This window comes from Terrapene carolina, unplaced genomic scaffold (genome assembly GCF_002925995.2).
Source record: "Terrapene carolina triunguis isolate 2854851 unplaced genomic scaffold, T_m_triunguis-2.0 Scaffold238, whole genome shotgun sequence".
In the NCBI taxonomy this organism is placed as follows: domain Eukaryota; kingdom Metazoa; phylum Chordata; order Testudines; family Emydidae; genus Terrapene; species Terrapene triunguis.
In genome coordinates this window covers 9,653,493-9,680,166 of record NW_020664589.1, presented here as the reverse complement: position 1 = coordinate 9,680,166, position 26,674 = coordinate 9,653,493, and the positions used below count along the sequence as shown (strand labels likewise).

Genomic DNA, 26,674 nt, shown 5'->3' with positions numbered 1-26,674 from the left:
GTCTAATTACCCTGTTGAAGGCCCAATTATGTTATTAACATTCGTGGGCTATAAGCTAATGATGAAGAGAGCCTCTCATTTGCATAGCATTAAGATAATTGAGCTGGAAGCTATGGGGCAGATAGTGGTGATGATAGCAGGATTCTGTTACAGAATGGATAATGATGACCGGAGCAGGACGATTCACCTGACAGGTTTATTAATTAACAGCTATCTGATTACCTAGAAGGAATGGCAAGTGGCAGCCCTTCTGAAAGGCTTGCTTTCTATTTTTTAATGAAAGATGCTGTATCAGTGCTAATATTCTAGTGTAATTTATGGTAATGACCGAGCAAGCCCTTTATTTGAGGCCTGTATAGAAACCTATTCTGGGACCAACCAGCCCTAGCAAAAATAGCTTATGATTTTTCAGTCCTTCTAAACATACTTTATTCTGCACAAACAAATACAATGCCAGTGACGTTGCTTAAGCTATGTGCGCAGTGCCCGTAGAATATTTAACAATTCAGTATTTTCTGGGAGTTTTACCTTTGTAAAGACTGCAGGATTTGGCTCTGTAAAAGTGTTGCCTTGATTATTGGTTTCAGAGAGAGAATTCTTGTGATTTAATTATTGTAAACCTGAGGCTCTGTGGATTGTCCTGCTTTGTATAAATGGGGAGAGGAGATGACCTTATCCTACATTTAACCATAGATACAAATGGTTTCGCAAAGATGCTGAGCCTTTAAAGCATGTGGATTTTCTCTCTTTAGAACATTATTCAGGGTGAAAATCTGCTTTTTTATTTTTTTCAGTAACTTTCAAATTCTATCCAAACATAGATTCATAGATTCAAAGGCCAAAAGGGATCATTTTTATCATCTAGGCTGACCTCCTGTATAACACGCAGGGCCGCCCAGAGGGGAGGGCAAGTGAGGCAATTTCCCCCAGGCCCTGCAGGGCCCCCACAAAAATATAGTATTCTATAGTATTGCAACTTTTTTTTATGGAAGGGGCCCCCGAAATTGCTTTGCCCCAGACCCCCTGAATCCTCTGGGCGGCCCTGATAACACGGGCCATAGAACTTCCCCAAAATAATTCCTTGAGCAGATCTTTTAGACACACATCCAATCTTGATTTAAAAATTGCTGGTGATGGAGAATTCACCATGACTCTTGGTAAATTGTTCCAGTGGTTAATTACTCTCAACTTTACAAATTTACAACTTGAATTTCCAGTCTGAATTTGGTCTAGCTTCATCATCCAGCCATTGGATTGTGTTATACTTTTCTGTGCTAGATTGAAGAGCCTATTATTAAATATTTGTTCCCCATATAGATATTATAGGCTGTAATCAAGTCACCCATTAACCTTCTCTTTGTTAAGCTAACATAATGTCACTCGCAATAAGGACTGGAGGTAGACCAAAGAAGTAGTACTGACCACCACTAAATTAGATGGGAACTCGGAGGGCTTCCATTTTAGACTTTTTTAAAAGGAGCTGTATTCTCTAAACACAAACATTGCTCCAGATTTAAAGTTAGTCTTGTTATAGCTCTGTCTCTTATCACAACCGTATTTTCTACTTTTACCAATTGATCCCTTCCAGAGGAAGTCTTCTAATTCTCTATCTTCCAGAATGGAAAATATAAGAACCAGCCCAAACCTAACTTCAAATACCAAGTGTTCCTCTATCTGAAAACAAGATGGGTTCTGCAACCAACCAGTCCCCTATCTTTGCTGCTAGCCTTTAAAAATTAATGCTGGGATCTTGTTAGTCTCCACTGGGCTAGCTGATGTCTTTAAACCTTGTGAGCTCCAGGCCTTCCCCAGTGGCTGAGTTACACAGTGCATCCTGAACAGCCTCTGACTGGACAAGTTTCAGAGAAGATTGAAGATTTTAAACTTTAAGCTCCAAAAAGCCCTTTTATCAGTGAAGATGGCAGTAAACTAAGAAATTTTATGAGGCCTGATGATTTGGGTCTCAGTAGTAATGGGATTAGAAAGAGCAGGAGATGTATTGACAAAGTACCTTCTCCTTTATTTTACTACTGCAGAACATTCTTAAATCAGAAATTATCCTTGGATTCTGGTTATGAGATTTGTTTTTGTTTGGTAAAAGGGAAACAAAAATATCCAACCATATTAATCCAATTTGGAGTAACACTGGACTTTCAAACTAATCAGGGCTGGTTCTGACATTATAAATGACCACTGAGGCTGACTAACTGGTCCACTAGATGCCTCTGTAATGGGTCTAAATCATTAGAGGAGCTCATGATGAAAAGGAGGAAAGGAAAATGCCTGGATAACTAAAGATGAAACAAATGAGCTTGCAAAGAGCTCTTAGAAATGGCCAACAGCCTGATCATTTTATCAGTGGTTATGACCAGCAGCTGCAAGCTCAGAATAAAAGATCCAACTGTTAAAATGCATTGGGAGAAAATCCCTTTCTGTAGCTGTGCACATGTGTGGGAGATGTGAATTAAGTGTGTATGTAACATTTACAAGGTGTTTTTTCCATCTCCTCTTGCTGGCATGTGACGGTACAAATCCAATTTTGTGTGTAAATTACATAAAATGCTTGTTCAAGGATCACAATATAATGAGCGAGTAGTGGCTTAGCCTGAATTTAAACCCAGAATCTCTCTAGTTCTTATTGTCTTGCTTTAATCACTAACCTGCACAGCCAGTGTTGGATAGAAATATCTTTATTATATAAATTAGTTTTCTTATAAGGCATTCTGTAGCTCACTACAATGGCTTACTGTATAATGTAGACAAACATAGCATCAAGCCAAGATTTGATAGATCAGGAATTATGTATTTAATTCAGAGTTGTGTACAGAGTGCTCATAAAACCTTGATCATGATTGAGGGGCCAATAAACATTTGGGAACATAAATATTTCTGTAGGAAATGGCTTTGTGAAACATTTAGTTGTTGAGTAATAAGAAGAACAGAGAAAATCAGATGAGTAGAAATCTCTAGGTACTAATCTGATGGGTTATATATGTTGCAATGATAATAATATTGAGAGAGAAATTTTATGGGACTAGAGGCATCAAATACATAGAGCCCTGCACTTCTTACTAATCTTCATCTCCCTGTACTTCACCCCGTGTACAAGAATAGCCTTCATTGCTGCCCCAAAATGTGTCTTTAAAGGCAGTATGGTAAAAGATAAGGTGGGAGTGCTAACTAGTCACTGCTGTTTACATGACCTGGGGCAGAAAATCTGGAGTGAGGACAAAAGCCCCGTGAAAAATCTGAGCTGCCTCTGGTATTTGCACGAAGACGGGCACAGCCCTGATATCTTAGACAGGGGAAGGAAGAAGTCATGATCCAGAAATGCTGTCCTCAGTGACTGGTGAATTAAAGAACCCTCTCCTCCTCCTGACTGACATAGTTAAACTGACCTAATTTTCTAGTGTAGACTAGGACTTATTCCCATAAGGGAAAGGAAATAAGCTCCACTGGTATAAGGGAGAACAGCAAAATAGAGACAATGGATTTCAGGAAGGCGGATTTTGGTAAGCTCAGAGAGCTGATAGGTAAGGTCCCATGGGAATCAAGACTGAGGGGAAAAACAACTGAGGAGAGTTGGCAGTTTTTCAAAGGGACACTATTAAGGGCCCAAAAGCAAGCTATTCCGCTGATTAGGAAAGATAGAAAATGTGGCAAAAGACCACCTTGGCTTAACTACGAGATCTTGCATGATCTAAAAAATAAAAAGGAGTCATATAAAAAATGGAAACTAGGACAGATTACAAAGGATGAATATAGGCAAACAACACAGGAATGCAGGGGCAAGATTAGAAAGGCAAAGGCACAAAATGAGCTCAAACTAGCTACAGGAATAAAGGGAAACAAGAAGACTTTTTATCAATACATTAGAAGCAAGAGGAAGACCAAAGACAGGGTAGGCCCACTGCTCAGTGAAGAGGGAGAAACAGTAACAGGAAACTTGGAAATGGCAGAGATGCTTAATGACTTCTTTGTTTCGGTCTTCACCGAGAAGTCTGAAGGAATGCCTACCCTAGTGAATGCTAATGGGAAGGGGGTAGGTTTAGCAGATAAAATAAAAAAAGAACAAGTTAAAAATCACTTAGAAAAGTTAGATGCCTGCATGTCACCAGGGCCTGATGAAATGCATCCTAGAATACTCAAGGAGCTAATAGAGGAGGTATCTGAGCCTCTAGCTATTATCTTTGGAAAATCATGGGAGACGGGAGAGATTCCAGAAGACTGGAAAAGGGCAAATATAGTGCCCATCTATAAAAAGGGAAATAAAAACAACCCAGGAAACTACAGACCAGTTAGTTTAACTTGTGTGCCAGGGAAGATAATGGAGCAAGTAATTAAGGAAATCATCTGCAAACACTTGGAAGGTGGTAAGGTGATAGGGAATAGCCAGCATGGATTTGTAAAGAACAAATCGTGTCAAACCAATCTGCTTTCTTTGATAGGATAACGAGTCTTGTGGATAAGGGAGAAGCTGTGGATGTGGTATACCTAGACTTTAGTAAGGCATTTGATACGGTCTCACATGATATTCTTATTGATAAACTAGGCAAATACAATTTAGATGGGGCTACTATAAGGTGGGTGCATAACTGGCTGGATAACCGTACTCAGAGAGTTGTTATTAATGGTTCCCAATCCTGCTGGAAAGGCATAACAAGTGGGGTTCCGCAGGGGTCTGTTTTGGGACCAGCTCTGTTCAATAGCTTCATTAACGACTTAGATATTGGCATAGAAAGTACGCTTATTAAGTTTGCGGATGATACCAAACTGGGAGGGATTGCAACTGCTTTGGAGGACAGGGTCATAACTCAAAATGATCTGGACAAATTGGAGAAATGGTCTGAGTTAAACAGGATGAAGTTTAACAAAGACAAATGAAAAGTGCTCCACTTAGGAAGAAAAAATCAGTTTCACACATACAGAATGGGAAGAGACTGTCTAGGAAGGAGTACGGCAGAAAGGGATCTAGGGGTTATAGTGGACCACAAGCTAAATATGAGTCAACAGTGTGATGCTGTTGCAAAAAAAGCAAACATGATTCTGGGATGTATTAACAGGTGTGTTGTGAGCAAGACACGAGAAGTCATTCTTCCGCTCTACTCTGCTCTGGTTAGGCCTCAGCTGGAGTATTGTGTCCAGTTCTGGGCACCGCATTTCAAGAAATATGTGGCGAAATTGGAGAGGGTCCAGAGAAGAGCAAGAATGATTAAAGGTCTTGAGAACATGACCTATGAAGGAAGGCTGAAAGAATTGGGTTTGTTTAGTTTGGAAAAGAGAAGACTGAGAGGGGACATGATAGCAGTTTTCAGGTATCTAAAAGGGTGTCATAAGGAGGAGGGAGAAAACTTGTTCACCTTAGCCTCTAAGGATAGAGCATTGCGGGGCTTCAGTTAAAGAACTGATTCTGAGTACACTGTGGAAGGCAATCTACAAACATCAGGCAGTATTTGTTACAGGGGAAGGTCTGCATGGTACAATAATAAACACATGAGAATTTCAGGGCAAATGCTGCTTTGTCTTTCTCTCTTTCCCCCTTCTCTCAGCTTTTCTAGAATGTCCATTATGCTTGTGTATAGGTACCGATCCAGCTAAGCAACACTGAGAAAGATATTTTAAAAGAATCACTTTTAAATATTTTAAATGACCAAATCGCAGAACGAAACATTCTGGCAACACAACTAGCACTCCTGTCAGTATGTAGGCTGAAAAATAAGAAAAGAGCCAGTAATAAAACCTCAAGTTGGGAATAGCTAATTGGGATAGAAGTAATGTTTTGGTTTCAGATTTTTCAGGGCTGTAGAGAAAAATAGAATAAGATTAGAAAAGATTTGTCCATCTTGTCTGACAGATGTGGGGGGAAACGCGGTCGTTTGTTACATTTCTTTTTTCCTCCTAAAACAGCAGCAGGAATGAGCTGGCAGGCCCAGAGAAATGCAGTTAGCAAGAATAATGGGAGTTGAAAGCTTGACCTTTGGTGATGGAAATTTGATATGAAAAAAGGGCTTTTGATAATTTCCCCATCCAATCAGAGAAGGGTGACATCTTGATCCTGTTTCCTTATTTGCATGCTGACTGATCTCATTTGAAAACCCAATCATTCAGAAATATTGGGAAGTCAACAGAAGTGTTACAAGTAAGGAGCTGTTTTATCTGAAAGGTCTGCAGGGTGTCATCTTCTGTTTTTCACTCCAGCGGGCTGATCTCTTCTTCTTGGTTCCATGTTTTTATTGGCAGGATGAGTCGAACATATTGAAATGCAAATAGCTATTTCCATACTGACCCAAAATATAGGATTTTTTTTTATGATTGATTGTATCGAGGGCACTTCAAAAACAACAAAGAAAATAATTTCTGCGGTGCTTCTGATTTCATGGCACTGTCGTATTCTGATGTCTCCTGTCAGCACTCATTGGCAGAGAGCAGTTTCTGTGTGTGTCCCACTTCCATCTTTCCCTGCTTAGGTTGGGATCTCCAGGGCTACGTGTTGATGCAGTTTCCCATTTCTGGGAATGGTGTGTCGGGTCATTTAGCTTATGTCTAAAGAGTCTTGGAAGTGTCCTTCCTTGGATGTCATCAGGCATTGAAAGAGTAAAATGGATATGTAATGTATCTTGGCAAGTTGCAGATCTGATTACCCCAGTAATGAGTTTAGTTCCAAACCTACCCATACAGCTCCTAGGCTTTAAATTGTGTACTTAACTAGCCAGCTGATTACCTAGCAATTCAGATTTCAAATCTTAGGCACTGCCCACTTAAGGGAGTTTAGCCCCACCTTTGTTCTCCCAAATAAACAGTTTAACCATGCATATTTTCCTAAACAGGCAATTGAATTTCCATTCTACTCAACTAGGCAGTGGGGTTAATGGCAAACTTTCCTGTTGTGTAACTGGTGTCATCATTCCTTACTCCAAAGCCCACCTGCTTAGTTAATGACTTAAACCTAGGGCTTAACTTGCATCATTCCACTCACCCAGAAATTGAGGATAAAGTAACCACTTTGACATTGGCCTGTATTTAAATCTCTCTGACTAAAACAAATGGTCTAAAGTTTTCTTTGACATATAGCCTTGCTAACTTCAGTGAGGCTATGGGTGTGCAAGCCAGCACAGAATTTGGCCCTATATACTTAAAAGAAAAGTCAGCTGTTATATTAAAGTCTGCCCTGCAGTTATTTAAATCAAAGCAGCAAATGAAATCACTAGAAGGGACACCAAACATATCTATTACAAAACAGGAGAGCTCTGTCCTTTGTGTAGTCAATGGGTTTGATTTGAGACCTCCAGATTCTAATAGCAGGTTTGCCCACAAATCCATCTGACTAAATAGTGAGTGTACAGCCCTACCTCTCCAAACACTGATTCTGAGTGCTGCCTGCACACATCAGAACATGAATCTGGTTCGCTTTATTAATGAAGGGCTCAACATTCCACTTTTCTGAGTTGCTTTAAAAAAGTATGATTTATCCAGTTGTTTTTCTGCCAGGATCTTGTTCCACCCTCTCTTGCTCTTACAAGGCCTTTTTTGAAATGCCCCTGTACGCGAGCTCTCCTTTGCCCTGCAGTGTTGGAATAGAGTCCTTTTGATTAAATAATCCATCCTGAAATACAGATCTTGCATTTTCAATTGCAAATGTAAACTCCTGAATTCACTGGTTTTTGGCTGCTCCCCATTTCTCTAGCCCCTCAGCTGTCTGACACTTCGATTTGTCTCTCCGTAATAGTATCTCCCTGGGGCTGGGTAATGGTTAGTGAAAATGCTTTGTAGTTTCATTGGCAAGGGGAATGAGACATTAACCCAGGAGCCCTCTATCATCCCACCCTTGCTCTTGCATTGGTATATTTTGGCCAATATTTTGGCTTTCCAGTAGGAACATGTTCAGATCCCTCTACCAAACTCCACTGGGTGTCCTATGTCTTGTGCCAAAGACTTAAATCCCATTTACACTGCAAAATAACCATGTTTAAACATGCTTGTGGCCAAATTGTTACAAATTTTACTTCTTTTAAGAATTAGCCTAGAAATTTACCAGGGTTATAACATCATTTTTTCTGTCTGCACTAGCAAAGAAAAAGCATATTATAGCATGTCGTGGACAAAACCGTGTTTAGAGGGTATTTTTGTAATATAGATGGGGCATAAGGTAGAACCTCCATCCCTATGTAGCCAGTAAAGGTAACCCATACAGTTGGAGGAGTATCCTGAGGAATTGCAGCATTGCATTTCCCATCTCCAGCCAGCTTGGGGAGTGAAGGATTAAGTTAATGTCAAAGTCAAATTCCACCATACATGGTATTACATTGTACAACTGCTAGACCACCAAGCATGTCTGAGTTCATTATATCGAACACTGCATACTATGGGTCCTAGATTGATGTGACCAGATTGTAATCCCAGCAAGAACCATCATATTCTGGTGCTTTGAGCATTGGTCAGGAAACCAGGAACTCTTGTGTTCTAATCAGGCTGTGCCTCTGACTCACTGGGTAGACATGAGAAAGTCACTTAAACTCTCTTGACCATTGGTTTTCGAACTAGGGAGCACAACAAAGTTATTAAGGGCCGCGAGGTAGGGCGCAGAGCTGCGGTGCGCCAGGGCAGGGCACTAGTGGAGAGAGCACACAGGGAGTACCTGGGGTGGGTGGGGGAACACAGCCCACGCAGCCCTGCCCCACCACAGCAGCAGCTTGGTCCCCTCCTGCTCTACCTCTTACAGACTGCTGGGAACTCCCTGCATGCTCTCCCTGTTGCTGCCTTGCCCAGGGCACCTGGCTAGCTGCAGCCCCATGTATTTTAAACTCCCTGGAGCCTGCAGGAGCGAGAGGCTCTCGGCGAGGTGAGGGAGGGAGAGGATCCCTGATCTGCTCTGAGCCACCCTGCCTTTTGGGCTCCAGCTGGGGTCCCGTTGCGACCCCGGGTGTGAGCCACCCAGGGCCTTTAATGAGTCACTTTCTGCCTTAGACAGGCAGGAGTTGAGGGGCACAGCAAAGAAAAGGTTTGGGAACCTCTGTTCTAGACCTAATCCCGAGGTGATGTGTAAGGCAGTGTAATTTATGTTCCCTTACATTCCCTTGCAGAGCTGGCTGGCCTTGCAGGGACCAGGATCCAACCTTTCATGAGAAACTCCCTCTGCTCCACAAGATGTCTCCTCAGTGAATGGATGCAGAGGATCTTTCTCCATTCTCTCATATACTGAATCAGTCTTCTGTTCTGTCTTTATTCACAGACAGGGCGATCCCGTCTTTTATAATGTTCCTTTCTACCTCCATGTGATGTTGATTGTTTGTAGTTGGCTTTGATGGTTTTCCATGGACTATTCTGGAATGGGGCAAGGGTAGGCAGTTGAATAATACATTACATATTCAGCTAGAGAGGGAGGGGTGACGACTCCCTCCCACTTCAACAGGTCTCACTGAGACATGGGATTCCCTGCTAACTAACTTATACTCCAAGACCATAAGGGCATAATTTTCAATATAGGTACATTATTCCTTAAATATTACCCATAAACACATCTCACAATGATTATAGGTATTAATAAGTTACAAGCTTTCAGTAGAGACCTCACAAGTTACCCTTCATGGATAATACCATGAAAATGCTGTATTCAGTGTAGTGAGTTCGTCAGGTCTGAGACAGGAGTTGCTTGTAGAGAACGACGACTCCTTTGCCTATTGGTACCAACAATGGGGATCTGTGTCCTGGGTTGGGGTGGGGGTTGAGAGAGACCCACACTCATCTGGACATAGCAGAAAGTTAGAAGAGGAGTCAGTAAGGGCTCTCTCTTGTGGGTTTGTCTGTGGGAGGAGATGATCCAGACCATAGTAGCTCACAGCGGGGTTGTAAAAATCATGTAGTTAATGTTTGCACAGCATTTTGAAAATATAAGACATTGAGAGTATGTCTATGCTACAAACCTAAGTTGACCTATATTAGGTCGACTTATAGCCACTGCAGTAATTACTGCGGTGGTGCATGTCCACACTACCCTCCTTGGGTCAGTGGTGCACATCCTCACCAGGAGCGCTTCCATCGACCTAAGAGAGACAGTGCAGGGAGCTGACATGCTCCTGGCAGGCTCCCGCCCCCCACCTTCCCATTCCCCACAGGGAGCGGAGGAAGCCGCCTGAGGCTTCTCCCCTACCTGTTCCCCGCCAGAAGCCCGGGGAAGCCGCCAGGGGCTTCTCGCCCCCGGGGAGCAGGGTCCAGCTGCCCTAGCTTCTTCCGCCCACCCCCCGCTCCTGCCATGAAGTTGACAAGACAGCTGATGTAAGGGATGCAGTGTCTGCACAGACACTGCGTTGCCCTAACTACACCAACATAAGCCTTATGCCTCTTGTGGAGGTGGAGTTATTCTGTTGGTGTAGTAGGGTACTTACATTGGTGGGAGGAAGGCTGTAATGCAGACACTGACATAATTAGGTCAACATAAACTGCCTTATGACAATCTTCCTGATTAGGGAACAGTTGACGTTAGCAATCCTTGTTATCTACTTACAATTTTGCTTATGTATTTACCTGGCGTTTTATTTAGTGGCATCAGTTAGTACCAATGATTTCCAGGCCTAGACACCAATATAAAGTGTGTGAGATCCCAGGCTGAATGGGCAAGGGGGTGACAAGGGTGACATTGGGCCCATGGTTTTGAGTCCGGTGTGTGCATTTGTGTGAGAGAGTTCCTTGACTTGCCACTTCCTTGTCTGTGATTTTATGTCCATTAACGAGAAGGATTTAAGATAGTAACCACTAATATCTTCAGGAATATAGGGTGTATGTGTGTTTATTGTTTTGGTTTTGTACTTTTCATTTTATCAGAGAAATGTGCCTGGTTTTGATAGAGGGCTGCAGTAGCCTGACTGATAGGTGGTAAGTGTTTTAGTGGATCTGTTTAATCAAATCCAGTGGTCTGTCAGCTGGGGTGTGTGTGTGTGTGTGTGTGTGTGTGTGCTTTGTAACAGCAGAATTGGTAAATTCCCCCTCCTTGCAGAGTAATAAACTGAAGTTGTTGGTATGACTAGCTAGCACGACTCAGCAGCTCTCTAAATTAGACATAGAACATTCTCCCAGATGGGAAATCAGCCTCCTTCATCTCCCATGTATTTCAGAATACAGAACCATGTAAGTTAAAACATGATGTATATTATCTGTGATAACCATAGCAATTCAACTCTTTCCTGCTGGACCTTTCTTATTTATTTATTTTTTTTAAATCAAACCCTCCCTCACCCCCCAATAAATAAAAAGGACTCAAGTGTTTAGTTTCCTAATATTTTGTCTGCAGTGAAGTCAGCATAGAAAATTAGTGTCCAAAAAGTTGTAAAACAAAAGACTATCCTATGTTTCGCCTTTTAATCATGTAATTGCTGAGTGACATTTAACTCTAAGGCTTTAAATTACTCCTTTGTCAGCCAGCCTTCTCCTTCTGCCCTTTCTCATCGCTCCCACCCCCAATCAGACGGCTTTTGCGGAGTAGTGCTTTAACTACACTGAAGTTTGGCTGGGCTTCTACATATTACAGCAGCGACACGAAAGCAAACAATTGAAGTATTTGAGAACAATGAAATATGCATGGCTATCTGTGACAGCCCTATAAAGCAGGGCAATTAGCCGCGTAATCCCAGAAAGCCAAGGCGACCGGCAGCCCACGGTTCCCTATTAGTTAAATGCTTTTTGTACGTCCTCATCCCATCAAATCAACTAACACTTCCTTTAATTGGTTCATGAATTATACAGCTCTGCCGCATTATAATTTAATCACCAGTAAACATTCCTGGGGCCCACTGTAAAGTGTATAGCGCTCATTAATTCGTTAATTTCAGCAGATGGAAGGGGAGATTGGATGAACGGTGGCAGTACAGAGCGCCTTGGGCAATGGAAGAAGGAAAAAAAGGTGGGGGGCCGTTTAGGTTTTTTAAGGGCTGTCAGAAACTCAATCTGTGAGCTGTCAGCAGCTTGGACCTATTTCTTCCCCCTCCTTCCCATCCCTTCACCCCACCTACCGCTGAAAGTGACTGACGGATTCATATGGAGGCTTGTCAACCCGTCTTTAAACATCAAGCCAGCGGGTAAACCGAGCCCAATGTAAATTAATTCTTGTCTTACGGGCCCCCCTTTCTCTGTCCCCATGAATATTTCATGGCGGGAAGCATAAATATTAATTCTAATAGCTCTGCACAGTGGTTATTATTTCTGTTTTATGACAAATATTCATAAAATATTCAGGACCCTTTTTTAGAACATTTACACACTTGATTGTGAAATTTTCCAGCTTCCTGGGGACACAGTAAACATATTGGGGTTCTCTTGATGGACCTTTTTCCCTCTTAATTAATACTACTTGATATTAATATTTAATCAGATTTAGTTTTTCTTTTCCCCAGAAGTGAACCCTATTAGATTTGAGGGTTTATCTGACAGTATTTAAACAGAGAATTTTTATTCCCTACTATGAAATTAGTTTCCTTTGACACATATATAAAATGACACATGATAATCCACTCTTTTATTTTTCCCAGTACACTTTTTGGTGTCAATTCTTTTGTATTTATTTATTTAATAACTAAATACCCTACCAATAACAAAAGTTAATGTTTAATGCTCCCTCCCCTTCCCCCCCCCCCAAAATCATTCAATGTAATATTGCATAGAGGCAACAAGGATAAAACATTATTTTTAGTAAATTTGATTGTTTAAGGGGGGGGATATAGCTTTTCTTTGTTAAGCACAGGTGGTGCTAGTGAAAAAGGGGCAGACAAGTAACCAGGACATCAATTGTGATATGAGTTTGTTAGTCCTTAACCCTGGAATTCTTGCACTGCTCAAAATTTGCTCTGCAGAATCTAATTATTGGAGGGGATTATTAAGCTTCTAAGGAAACATTAAGATTGCATTTTTGGGAATGGATTCAGCTTCCTGACCTCAGGCCTTGAGGAAGCAGAGGCTTTAGAATATCTGAGAGGGGATTTGATTAACCTTACAGGTAGGGGAAACTGTGCCAGCTACACATTACTCTGAAGCAGCCCTGCTGCCATCTTACTCTGTGATTCATAAAGCACCACAGGAATGAGCTCCAGAGGGAATGCAGAGATGCTAGAATAATAGCTGAGAGTAAGAAGGAGGCAAAGAATAAAAATGAGGGGAAAATGTAAAGCAGTTTTGGATGGAGATACTAATGCATCCAAACCCCCTGCCTATTAAGTGTAGAAAGGGTTAAAACTGACTGCTCGAAAGAAGCTTTAAAAAGGTATTGAAGACCCCAGAATGGAAACGTTTCCTCTATATTTGTGAGTGCTGTTCAATGTGTGTATGGAACATTTACACAACAGATCATTCTTCAGACCACTTTTGAATTGAGTAGCTTTTCCTGATACAATAAATGGGACCAGAACCTCAGCTGGTGTAAACTGATGCAGCTCTGCTGAGTGGAGATACACCGATTTATACCAGCTGAAGATCCAACTCACTGCGTTTGTAAAATAAATCAGCACTGATGGTAATTACATAGGAAAGCTATGTTTGTTCTCTGTATGAAAAGATGGTTTTGGTACCCACTATCAGTGATGCTGAGATAACAGAGTGGTGTGCTGTGATGTGGGCGGGACCGTGACATTTTGACTCCCTGGGCTGCTGGAGAGTGAGCACGGCTCAGAAGTGATGCTCTTGGTCTAGGAGAGGGAGAGTCATCTGACTCTGTCATGGCTCTGCCCTACTGATTCATATATAGAGCAGCATGACTGCAGCCAGAGAGGAAGTTGTTCATCTTGCTCTCCTGGCCAGGGGCCAGGTACTGGGAATAGTGACCCACTTAGCTTCCTTTTGTAGCTATTTGACAGAAACGTAGCTGTTGAAAAAGAAGAATCTAGTGTCTGGAAATAGCTTGACACCAAATGAATTATTATTGATAGCTTCACTTTCGTTGATTAACCTGTGGCTTAGACGTTATACAATGTATTCTTCCCTTATGGTTAAAACCTAGAGGCTAAGATTGCTTCCCATAATAATACCCCACATCTTTCATCGAAGGATCTGAAGGCATTAATTAATTAAACCTCACAACAGCCCTCTTATATAAGTAAGGGATAAATACTTCACCCATCACTGAGCAGGGATGCAGAAGCGACACTTAGGACAGGAAGTAAAGAATACAGTGTCCAGTCAGTGGTGCAAGCACATTAAAAGATGGGTTGGATGTGTACCAGTAGTGGAAATATGTACAGCTCAACTAAGGGGAACATAAGCAAGACAGAAAAAATGGGGGGAGGGGAACATATCCCTCTTGTTCCTCCTAGCGGGTGCACCTAAGTATCCAACTTTCAGAGGAAATTTAGGGATGCAGAACGTACAAAAACTGAAATATGGCCAGCCTACTTGAGCTAGCACCCTGACTCTTGTGGAAAAAAGCATCATCTGACCATTAATGATCACAAGTGGTCAGGACTTTTATATCTCAACCAGAAGATGGCATTCCATCCCAGACTACTTAGCCAGACCCTACGTAGCTTCTTAGGCCTGACATGACCCAACGTGGGGTGGTATGGCTGTAGGCACTTCCCACAGTTATTTCACAGTATATATTTCAAAAATCTCCTTTGAAACTTTCTTCAACTAGAAAATTAGGTCACTGGGCGTTCAATTTAGCCAAATCCAGCAAAGATGGCGCAGGGAGAGAGAAAGTACATCACCCAGGGCCAACTGAGCCTATATAGCTCCAGGGCTTTTTCACCACTTTGGCTGACCTATGGTGTTTCCATTTCTGCCCTTCAGAAATTTGTGTGAGTGCCATATCAGAGTTTTGCTGGTGGGAACTTCTTCAGAGAGCTGCTGAATCAGCACACTTTCCAATAGCCCAGCCTCACCTACTTTTTAGCCAGCACTGCCGCTTATCTGAGTTAATGGAACTGTGGCCATTACACTTCTGGAGCCACGTCCTGCAGCAGAGTTCCTATCCCCAGGGAATTCTGCCACAGTTAAAACCAGTGTAAGCTGCTAGTGAATTTAGTCTTTGTATGTCTATCTGCATGTCCCATAAGATGTAGAGGACTTTGCTAATGTCTTCGTTTTCTAACTTCCCAGCGCTGATTTTGACAGGCTCTATTTGTCTGACTGCCTTGGAAAAGTTGGTAAGGTTTGTTTGTTTGTTTGTTTTTCTCTGTCCTGAAGGTGCATTTCAGACTCAACTTGAGGTGTTTAAATATCTGATCGTAAAGTTTGCTATAACTTTAAGATCACACAGGAATTTGATCCTTGCATCCTCCTCCTTAAAACAGACTGATGTGGTGCACTGTAAATTGCCAGGAGCGCTTGCTAATTTAGTAGTTAATGACAGTCATAGAGAGTGTTTTTCTTGCCCCTGGAGAGGTTTTAGACACAGCTGGGGTAGATTTGCCACTATCAATTATGCACAGTTTTAAACAAGAAATGGCCAGCAGGGGCCTCTTTTTTGTGTGGAGTGCAGAGCATGCAGAATGGGAATATTGCAGCTGCTACCTGTGTGCAAGAGGGAAGATGTATAGGATTTTAAAAAAAACAAGAACAAGACGAATAGCCTGCTATTTTTAAAGTTGCTGTTTCAACTTAAAAGTTAAAATGCTGCATTAAAAGTGGCAAAGAATTTTTTAAAATCTAGGCTTTCCAACTTCATTGCAGGAGAACTTGGTCCATCACCAAGGTTGTCACAAGAACACCAATGGTCTTGTGTCACTGGTCCTAGCCTGTCTGTAAATGGTACCCAGAAAGGTAGCATTCTGCGTGGATCTTTCTATCTGAGATCTTTCTTTTTATTTCTTAATAATGAAAAGTTATTTATTTATTTATTTAGATCTGTTTTTAATGTGCTGATCAACACACTCCCAGACAGTAACTAAACAAAATGGGACAGATTTGGTCTCAATTACACTGGGGTAAATCTGAAGTAACTCCATTAAAGTCAGTGCATTTACACCACTGTAACAGAGATCAGAATCAGACCCATGATATATAAAATGGCACAATGCCAATAGTGGGTTCTCAAGCCATCAGCTCCAGAACCCCACTCAACCCCTTTGTCCCAGGAAAGCCTGGTAGAACAACTAGACTTAAATCCCAGAGCCAAAGACTGCTGACTGAGGACACATTGCCAGCAGCTCCCTCTTATTTTAAAGTAGGGGACTATTAGTCTCAGTGCCTCAGTTGACTGCAATGCACCATGGTCTCACTCAAGAAGAGAGATGGTCTCTAGATAGGCAGGCCCAAGCTATTTAGTTTTCTGTAGTTTGAAACCAGCACTTTAAACTTCCCCCAAACATTAATTGTTAGTTAGGAAGACAGGTGTAATGCGTTCTCTGTGGGAAACACCACTTAGCAAGCAGGCAGCTGCATTCTGCACTAGTTGCCCTTTCCAAGTGGCCTTACAAGGTAGCTTCGTGTAAACACATCACAGTCATTCAGTCCTGACTGTATCCAGGAAGAGGGAAAGGTTGCGACCTTCTTTTCAAGTCCAAGTGAAAAAAAACTTTCTTGGTAGCTGCTACTGCCTGATCATCCATCCCCAGAGAGGGATCCATCCACAGTGGGAGAGCCAACAAGATCATCAGGTTGCAAAGCTTCATAGCAAATTGGGGGGAAATCTCCTATTGGGGAGTGCTAGTAACAACTCTGTTTCCTCAGATATAAAGGAGTGGAGCAACTCAGACCATCTTCCTTTGCAAGGGTTCATAGACAAGTCAGTAGCACGTCATGCTCAGTAGTATTGATGGGAGTTGTTGATAGTGCTGTGGAGTGTCGCTAGTGCTGCAGTGTTGTTAATGCTGCTAGAGCTGCTGTTGTTGGAGCTCTGATGTTAGCTGCACTAGCAGAGAGTGCAGCATGTTGATTCATCATCCCTCAATGTTACTCATAAAGAAAAACCACAGGCTTGGTTTGGTGGAGAAGGCACTCGGCCAGATTTATTGTCGACAAAGCATGGTACTAGTGCCCTGGCTCATTGGTACACTAAACACATGTATGCCTGTGACAAGGTAGAGGCTCAGTCAACATAACATAATGCTGTTCTGTGGGCCAATACAAAGATGCCCCTCCTTCGACTCTCCTTTTATTCATTGATACAAACAAGTTACGCATTCCATATGTTTTTCATTATTATCCTGTACCTTGTACCTGCTAATTTGAAATAAAGTCCTCAAACATTATCCTGTCATTCCATCCTTATCTTACCAGGGGTCAGTGTGTTCCTGTACCCTCTTTTGGGAATTTGTTTCCGTAGTTACTTGAGAACTCTGGGTGTTCTTGTTCCAGCCTCTCAGGTCAGGAATGTGTTTACTTGGTTAGCTAATACATGGTGTGTTACTATTCTGCTAAAGCCAGGCCTACTTTGGTTCACCCTGCCAGCTATGCCTAGGGCTCCAGCAACACCTACAGTAGTTGGCAGTTAAGACAAATTTGACATGATGCCCTCATTTTTGTCAGTCACCAAGAGAAGATCCACCAGCACAACCAGTGAGCCTCTAACATATGCCTAGCCTAAAACGAAAGTGACTGGGGGCAAGAAGATCTGAGGACTCTAGAGGCTGCTGGAGATGTTCTGAAACGATCTTCTCAATAATCTTCCCAAAAAGAGAAGGTTTCAGACAGAACAATAATTGGAGAGAACTTCCATGTCAAGAGATATTTCCTTGAGCAAGCGATTAACCACTTATTTAAAGGAAGCCACTGGCATCTTGCCTCCTGAAGACGAGGTATTCACTGTCTATACCAACGATGGTCCCATTGCTTCTCCATTTGCCTTCACTAGCTGAGAGGAACATAGATCTAACTCACAAGTTACAGCATACAGCACCCACAGCAGATCAGCAAGTAACTCTAGTCACAATTCAAGTATAGAACGTTTGTTTTGCCACCAGTCGTGATTGTACCATTCTAGAAACAATTTGCTTTGGCACAGTGCAGTTTTATCCACAAAACAGCACGAAAATTCCTCATGATGAGAAAAATTTAACACTGTCACTAGATGCAAGTAACTTGAATTAACCAGGTTGTTCACCAGCCAAAACAGGTGTGTTGATCATAGTGAGGTGGATGCTATGGCGGATGTACAGAAACCTTCCTTTGCCTACTGCCTGGCTATGGCACATGTTTCCAGAAATGCTTTGTCACAGTTGATCTGGTTTGGAATGAAAATTCTGCCCCCAATGCTCTTGCCAGGTTCCTTCTTACTCCATGAGTCACCATGAAGCCGTCAAAATACCATGGTGACTTATAAGGATTCAGACAGCAAAGAGGCTGTACCAATAGCAAGAGCAAAAGATGACTGTAAGAGTCCTATCAGACAATCTATAGTAGTCTGTCACCAAAGCAGCATTCTTCCCCAGAGCCTCTGCAAAACCAATAGGTTCCCTCAACGTCCCAGAATGGAGCAACAAAAAACTCCTTTGCCTTGACAGGCAATGATGGTTACCATCCATCTTATCAGTCTGTGGGATTTAACCTTACTGTTGTGCCCTAATGCTTTAAGAGATTAGATTGGTAATGTCAAATACGGTGAGGAAGAGACAAGGTTCTGATATCTTTCTCACCTTGTTCCTTTTAACTGTTTTATTTATTATTTCATTACTTGGGAAAGCTGCTAGATTGACAGCACTGGAGCCTGAAGTCTTCCTACAGTCAGTGGCATACGTACTTCCCTAATATTGCCTGCCAACATGCTTGAACTCTGACATAAGGGACCACCACTAGAGGAGAGAGAATAGTGTGGTATCCATGACCCACTCGATCCTTGGCCTGTACACTGAAACTGCCAACAAGACTGCCAGCCAGTGGTGGTGATTTTTGTGATGGGGATATGTTTGCACTGGGAACTGAACTGAGACCCTACAAAGTTACGTCATGTAGGACACCAAACAGCAATCGATGCTAATACGTTTGGTCACTACTGAGCTGGATGAGATCTGAATCAATGATGTAGAGGTGAAAGATCCTATGTGCTGCTCCCCCCAAGCCATCCAATCTTCTATTAGACATCTTATGCCATCACTGTTTGATATTTGTCAATGACATACGGTTGCATAGTTAAACTAGCAGCTTGCCAGCTCTGAAATAGAAGCTGTACCGGATGCTAATCCATCACTATAATGTATTATTATTCTTTGATATTAAGCTACTTTTCCTTGCCTTCCTGCCTACCAACCACAGTGCAAATTTCCCATGGATAGAAGATACAACACATTGCAACACACACAGACATGATGATTCCTAAGGAGAGTGTCTGTATAAAAGATATTACATTCTTCAAGGGTAAGGGGCCAAGGAATGGGCCCAATCCAGTGTCCATTGGGAGTCTTTCCATTGACGTCAATGAATGCTGGATCAAACGCTGTGCTTTTAAAAATCTAAGGAGGACACAATGTTGTATCTGTGAAGTATTCCAGACAGAAATCTTACCAAAATATCACTCAAACAGTTGGTGGGCTTAGTTAAATTACCTAACCAAAATCATAGCCTCTTGAAGAAACTGACGCAGGGCTGGAGATTGGTGAACAGAAACACTTTCCTGAACAGAAAGAGAATGATTATGTGCCCAAGATGTGCATTATACAGTGGGTTTATTTAAAAAGTCTCTCCCATATTCCCCATTAATGGGCTAGGTTGGACAGCCCTTAATCACATGAGTAAGCCCCATTAGGTTGCACAGGAAGACCCCATGTGTATTGGAAATATCTCTCAAACTGGTATAATCTTTCTAGTTAGAAGCATTTTAACTGCAGTCACTGGCTGTATATATTTTCTCTTTTACATTTTTCCATTGAATATATTGCTCATGAGTGATGAGCCCTAGAGATTGATATACTCCTTATCCACAGAACATGTACGGTATGTACAGTTTGGGCAGAGCAGTGCAAGCTTCTCCATACCACATGTAGGCCTAACCCCTGTTCTGAAAAGGCCATCAGATTTGATTCTGTGATGTTGTTTGGGGGGAAAAAAACATCTTAGAAAAGATGTCTCTAGTCTCCTATATCTTCCCCCTACACTCTTCTTTAATGGTGACACCAGACTGGATAATAAGAAGCATCTTGTATAAAAAAGATGAGTCTCAGACAAGGCTTTCAGAGTTCATTTTGTTAGCAGCTTTTTAAGTACAGTTTTTAGGCTCTTCTGTTTCAAATACTATAATATTTTTTGAGTTAGTAACTATGAATTGCGACAAGCTTTCTTGATATGCCAGGTTATAATCCTTTAACGGTTCTGTTTATTTCAGAATATAATAGGGAGCCGTATCAATTATCAGGGCTGTATAAACATTGTTCCACTCTACTAGAATATTCATCTCGAGATATATCATCAGATGTTACCTATTCTGACAATCACGTTTTTGTGCCATTGTTGGGCAACAGAAACAAAGAAAAACAAAATGTTAGAGTGTAAGGGATAAAAGAATGTTGGAACTGTGATTCTTTTCCTGTCTTTAGAATCTCGGAGATCTTGAATGTTTTATTCCAGCCTGTTATTTTGTTACCACAACGTGAATAGAAGTCATTATCTGTAAACATTTGAAGAGAGAAATGATTTTCATAACTTTAAGTCCTACAAAGGATTCTAGTAATCCGTTATATGCATGCCAAGGTAAAGCTCAGCCTTTCATCTGGTCTGATCCCACCCAGTCAGTGTAAAATGTTTCTTTGGTGAATGTCTAAAGCATACAGTATCTTTTGTGAGGCAGACAAAAATGAAACTAGGAAGTCTGCCCTTGAAGGCAGAAGAAGTTGTACTGTAAATAAATCCACATTTGAAAGCCCAGAATTTTTTTTTTTTTTAAAGTTTAGTTCCACAAGTTTGGAAGGAATTTTTTTTGTTCTTTTAAAAAATCATTAAATGTGACCCATATGAAAGATTTCCCTTTATGTGACATCAGCACAGTCTGTGGAATGTCCCACAGACTAGTGATTTATCGCTACTCTTCATAAACCTATTTGTGAGGATTTTCTGCTTAAGAATTTATGAGCTTGAATATAAAATTAATAAAAACATTACATTGAGGTTAACTGATTTAGGAAGATAATTGTACGGCTGGGGCAACTGTATTTGTTTCTTTCAGTTGATCCTACAGTGTAGCTCAGGGGGTTGGTATTAGGAGCACGCCTACCAGATTGGGCCCGAGAGGTGAGATAGCTGCTCCTCCACCTATTCATGGATCACATCAGGACTTAGGCAGAAGATGGATGTCAGGATGTCCAGAGCGAGGCAGCACTGCACATGCCCAGAGATAGAAACTTAGGTGCCTAGGGAACTTTGACAGAGATAATTTAGATGTCAAGTGAGTTTAGGTGACCACCAAACAGAGGTTTTGTGGATCACGGTGGTGCCTAAAAGGGACTTACATTCCAAAGTCTGGGGTTTAGGTGCCTAAGTATCTTTGTGAATCTGGATCTAAGGTCCGATTTTTACAAATGCTGAGCAACTACCTCTCCAGTTATAGTTAATGGGAGCTGCAGTTGCTCACCCTCTGAAAATCAAGCCCTCATTGTCTGCCATGTTGGCAGTCTCAACAGAGGAACCAAGTGTTGAATGCACCATGGCAACCAAACTCCCCATAGCAGTGGTCCCTCCGGGTCAAGTCCGAGAGAAAGGACAATGCTATACTGGCACCAAACAGTGATAATTAGTATGTGATGGATACACTGCTACAGAAGGATGGCTGTGAGGGTGGAGTAGCAGGAGTGGGATGTAGGGGGACTTGAATGCTGGGGCACTGTGGTTGGAAGTAGCCACACTGCGATGAAGACAAAGGGAGAAAAAGACAACCTGGGCTCTACTTAAGATGTCCACTGGCACAAGCACTAACAGTCATACAATGCTGCTGGGGGGTTTTACGGAAGAAGAAAAATTGTAGAATAAGGGAGCAAACTCCATCCTGCAACTGGAGACGCTGTTACAAGCCAAGCTATTTCTCTGACCTTGAGATTCCACTGAAAGGCTAGCCATTGGAATGATCTTCCATCTGGCTCTTGCAGAATATTAATATGACTTGAACTGTGAATTAGGTTTAGTGAGTGGATTCTGAGAAAGTCCAGAGGTAGCACTGACTATTGGATGGCAAATGAAATGTGAAACCCCCTGGCTGATATATGCTCAGCCTGTGGAAATCAAGTATGAGTCTGCAGTATATTATTTGTTATACACTGGCAATATGCTTGGTCTTGTACAGGACACGTATCAAACAGTCCCCAGCCCAAGGAGTTTATACAAGTAAGACCAAGATGCAATGGGCGAACCGAAGAAAAGAGTTTCTTTACATGCATTATGCTTTTTGACACTGACCTCTGGGTTGTTCAAAATCACTTCCTTTGTCATTGTGTGTGCATTCCTGTAGTGTAAATATTAATTCATACTGTGAGTTACTATTCTGAGGATGTTAATGCTGCTCCTTACTGTTTGTCTACAAATAGGATATTTTTCCTGAATCTCCCATCTGAATCGGTCATGGAACGTCTGGCTCAGCGGATGATTGATCCAGTCACAGGAGAAAGGTTAGCACTAATGTCTCGTGTTTAACAATTTGTAAGGCTGACCAGGGGGGCGAGGTAATAACTTTTACTGGACCAATTTCGGTAACTTTGTAGGGCTGTCAGCAAGACAAAAGCTTCTGACAGGCTTCGTAGAAAACTAAAGAAAATCAAGTAGACTGTGTCTGTGCTCTTGCTTAAGGATTCCTGAAAAGGAAAAGGTCGTTCAGAGCCCCTCAGGTACCAGCACTCCATGCAGGAAGTTCCAGACTTCAGCTCGGTGCAGTTTTAAATCTCTGATATCAAAGTCCATAGCAGCAGTTGATCTAACTTTTACATGATCCATGAAAACTAAAATGGGTGGCAAAATAATGTTTAGCGATGATCATGCTGTAAACCAGACTGCAATCATGGAAGGCTTTCCAGCAGAGGTACCTGGAGATCTGGCTGCATTTGATTTCCCCAGTCCCACTGGTGGCTCCTTGTGTTGTGAAATATTAATGCATTTGTGCCTCAATAGATCAAGCTTTTATCTGAGCCACTGGATATGAGCTCAAGTTTCATATGTGACAGCTCTTCGTAATGGCAGTCACTCCAGCTTGCTGGGGTCAGCGATCTTCAGGCTCTACTGATTGATCCATGCGAACTGTGCTAGGAATGAAGTAACAAGGAAAACTCTTCCTAAATTCCTTCCAGAAGTGGTGCTTGTATTGCACCTTACATTTGTGCTTTATTTTTGTAAGTAGCACATCAATTTGTGAGCAATGTTAAACCCCCATGCTGAGAAACAGCAAAACAATATTTTACAATCCAAATCTATTGGGAAAGTATGTCTTACTGCCTTCCCAACACTGAATCAATGACAAATGCTGGGAATCTTTTAAATCCTAGTCCTAAAGGGTTAAAGGCATAAATACTGTATTTATGTCAAAGTGGTACACTATTATTCAGACATTTCACTCTAGGTGCAACATGTAATTTGCTGTAATTATTCTCCCTCCTTTTGTTCTGGTAATAAGTGACACAGTTGTTCAGCAGAAGTTAATGCTATGAAGCAAATCATTCCCTCATCTTTGCATTTCTTATCATTAGGATTAGTCTGTACCGTATCTGCTCTAGTTAACACGCTTTCAGGCTTCGAGTCTTGGTTTTAGTCTTTCCAAATTCATTGTGAATTGATGGAAATATGTTTTAGATGCTACATCTAATCCTGGGCATAATGCTAGTGCAGCACTAGATCCAATGCAGGGAAGGGAGTAGGCTAGCCCTCCATTGTATTCTAACTCGTAGGAACGTAGGATGAACACACTAGATCCAAGACAGTAGCTTAACTGGACTCTGCTTTTCTTCTTGGTTTAGTATTTATCCAACCATCTTATCTCCATGTAAGTCTTTTCCACATAAGACTTGCTTTCAGGGTGATACAGTGAGAGGGGATGAAGTTAATTCATCTGAAATAGGACTGTGGCATCAGTTCTGAGGACCTGTTTACAAAGCAGTTTTTGTGATCTTCACAAGGTTGCATCATAACTTTGGCAACCTGGGTAAAGCACATTTTGGTTCCAGCTGTACAGGCAACCCAAACTACTACAGCATTGCTAGGGGGCTCAGGTTATAAACACGTTCCTCTGACTTATTAAAAATGGTGGTGTAGATGATTGGGCTTTTGCTATTAATTCCAGAAAGTCAAAATCCTGTGCCTTTGGAAGGCATCGTTAGAAATAGCCATAATCCAGCTCAGAAATGGGTTAACCGTCTTCCTCTCCCCTTCCCATACAAACATACGCTCTTCAAAGACGGATTGATGGTGATCCTAGAAAATCCTAACAGGATTTAATGTATTCGACGTGGTATCCTCCATGAGAGACAGGATCAGAAGGGTGGCTTGTGTCTTCTTTAGCTCCGTGGTTATGGGCTTTGGGCCAGCAGCATTCTGTAGAGCTCTTTCCAGTACATTGTAAACTTGAAACCCTTTGAGAACCAAGCAGCAGAGTACTAGAGCCTCAGATTCCCAAACCTGAGCCGGCTTTTGTAGGTGACCAATCGGAGGAATTGTCACAGATTGAGGTGTCACGAGAGGAGGTTTTGGAATTGATTGATAAACTTAACAGTAACAAGTCACCGGGACCAGATGGCATTCACCCAAGAGTTCTGAAAGAACTCAAATGTGAAATTGAGGAACTACTAACTATGGTTTGTAACCTGTCCTTTAAATCGGCTTCTGTACCCAATGACTGGAAGATAGCTAATGCAACGCCAATATTTAAAAAGGGCTCTAGAGGTGATCCCAGCAATTACAGACCGGTAAGTCTAATGTCAGTACCGGGGAAATTAGTTGAAACAATTGTAAAGAATAAAATTGTCAGACACATAGAAGAACATAAATTGTTGGGCAAAAGTCAACATGGTTTCTGTAAAGGGAAATCATGTCTTACTAATCTATTAGAGTTCATTGAAGGGGTCAACAAACATGTGGACAAGGGGGATCCAGTGGACATAGTGTACTTAGATTTCCAGAAAGCCTTTGACCTAGTACGGCCATTCTTATGTTCTTATTAGGCTCTGCAACAGGCCAAGCTCGGTATGCCCTTGAAGTCTTCATAAAAATTCAAATTCCTGCTAATAGAGCCCTCAAATGGGAGCATCTCCCTCAAATGGGAGACTCCTGTTCAGTTACCTATGGGATTGATTGTGCCAAATCAGTATTTACGACTAGATCACTTCAAGAAAAACTCGTATCATCAAGTGTCTAGGATCCTTGACAGCAATGATATCCAATAAATCAGAAGTACCAACTTGTCCTGAACTTTCCCAACATCTTTTTTAAAGAGCCTAACTGCCAACTTAGTTGCCCAGCAGGGGACAGCTACTTGGATAAGCAAAAACAAACTATGTATTTGGTAACATCTGTCACGTCCCAGATTTTCATTATGAACTGAAGTGGGGTTTGTGTCTTATCTCTAGATATCATGCCATGTACAAACCAGCTCCATTACCAGATGTCCAAGCCCGTCTCACGCAGAACCCTAAAGACACTGAAGAAAATATCAGGATTTGCCTGGAGACCTATTACAGGCATGCTGGCAACTTGGAGGAGTTTTATGGAGATGCCTTCTACATCAATGCTGACCAAGACCCTTATGTTGTCTTTGAGTATATAGAAAGCTGTATTGTTAAGCCCCTTCCACATAAGTCCTGACATATTAAAAACAGCAGTTCCAGCTAGTCCAAAGTGCTAGCAGGTAATGTCAATTAGCTGGTGACTTAAGACACAAATTTATTAGACTAAATTTTTTTGCAAAAGCTAATATTAATGAAAGGGATGATTTCCCAAAACCTTGTCAAATGAAAAGCTTGTTTGGATTTAAACTTTCCCCTGCAGTGTTTGCAACTCACTCAAATGGACTGGCATTGTCTGAAGTGAGTGAAGTGCAGAGAGTAAACAAACAACATAAATGGTGAAAAGTTTAGATGGTTTGAGCTCTTTGTTTTAATAATCCCAGAGGATGACAGACGAAGGAAGTTCATTTTTTAGAAATGATGTTTAAACTGCCTCTCCTTTTCCAGGTGGGTGAGGCAGTGAAAAGTGTGAAAGCGTTTTCAGGAAATATGTTAGCGGCAGCTTTGTCTCATGTATCTAACACACACGTAGCATGCATGTTTGGAATATTAAACCTATTTGAAGTGTACATGTCTGGAGTCATACTCACTGCCTCCAAACTGCAGCTAGACCACGTGTGCTCTGCGCAGCTGCAGTTCACTGCACAGCGTACAGATAGGATGATGATGTTTATCATCGTGCTATTCTAGGATTTAAAAAACAGGGCACTAGGGCTTTGAAAATTAGGATCCGTGGTAGCAATCGCAGAGTCTGAAGTGTTGACAGGATGCAAGCACGGTTACCCCCATGTCACTTAAGCTTGCTCTGAGTAAGTGCAGATGAGACAGCAGAAAGAACACCTGCACGTTGTCTGCACCATAGCATCTACTACTGCAGTGTTATAGGTCCTAATAGAGTGACTGGGACAGGCTTCCCAAGGGATGCAGCAAGTGAAGCTAAAACAAAAGCATCTATTAACACACCCACCAAATGGGTTGCAGATTCCACTGTTTCAGAATTAAATTAAACCGATTATCTCCAGCCATTGAGACATGTACTAGAGCCCTCCTTCCTCGTGGAGTGAAAAGCCAGGCTT

The 26,674-nt window shown here is 41.8% G+C and overlaps 1 protein-coding gene across 1 annotated transcript in view; it reads left to right on the top strand.

The window, feature by feature from the left end:
- AK8 (adenylate kinase 8) overlaps positions 1-26,114 on the top strand; it is a 104,245-nt gene extending 78,131 nt beyond the window's left edge. The window contains exons 12-13 of the mRNA XM_026657324.1: positions 22,422-22,502; positions 25,443-26,114. Coding sequence (XP_026513109.1) covers positions 22,422-22,502; positions 25,443-25,677 — 316 coding nt within the window. The 3' untranslated portion in view covers positions 25,678-26,114. The remainder of the gene's footprint in view (positions 1-22,421; positions 22,503-25,442) is intronic.
- Positions 26,115-26,674: the final 560 nt, after the last annotated feature.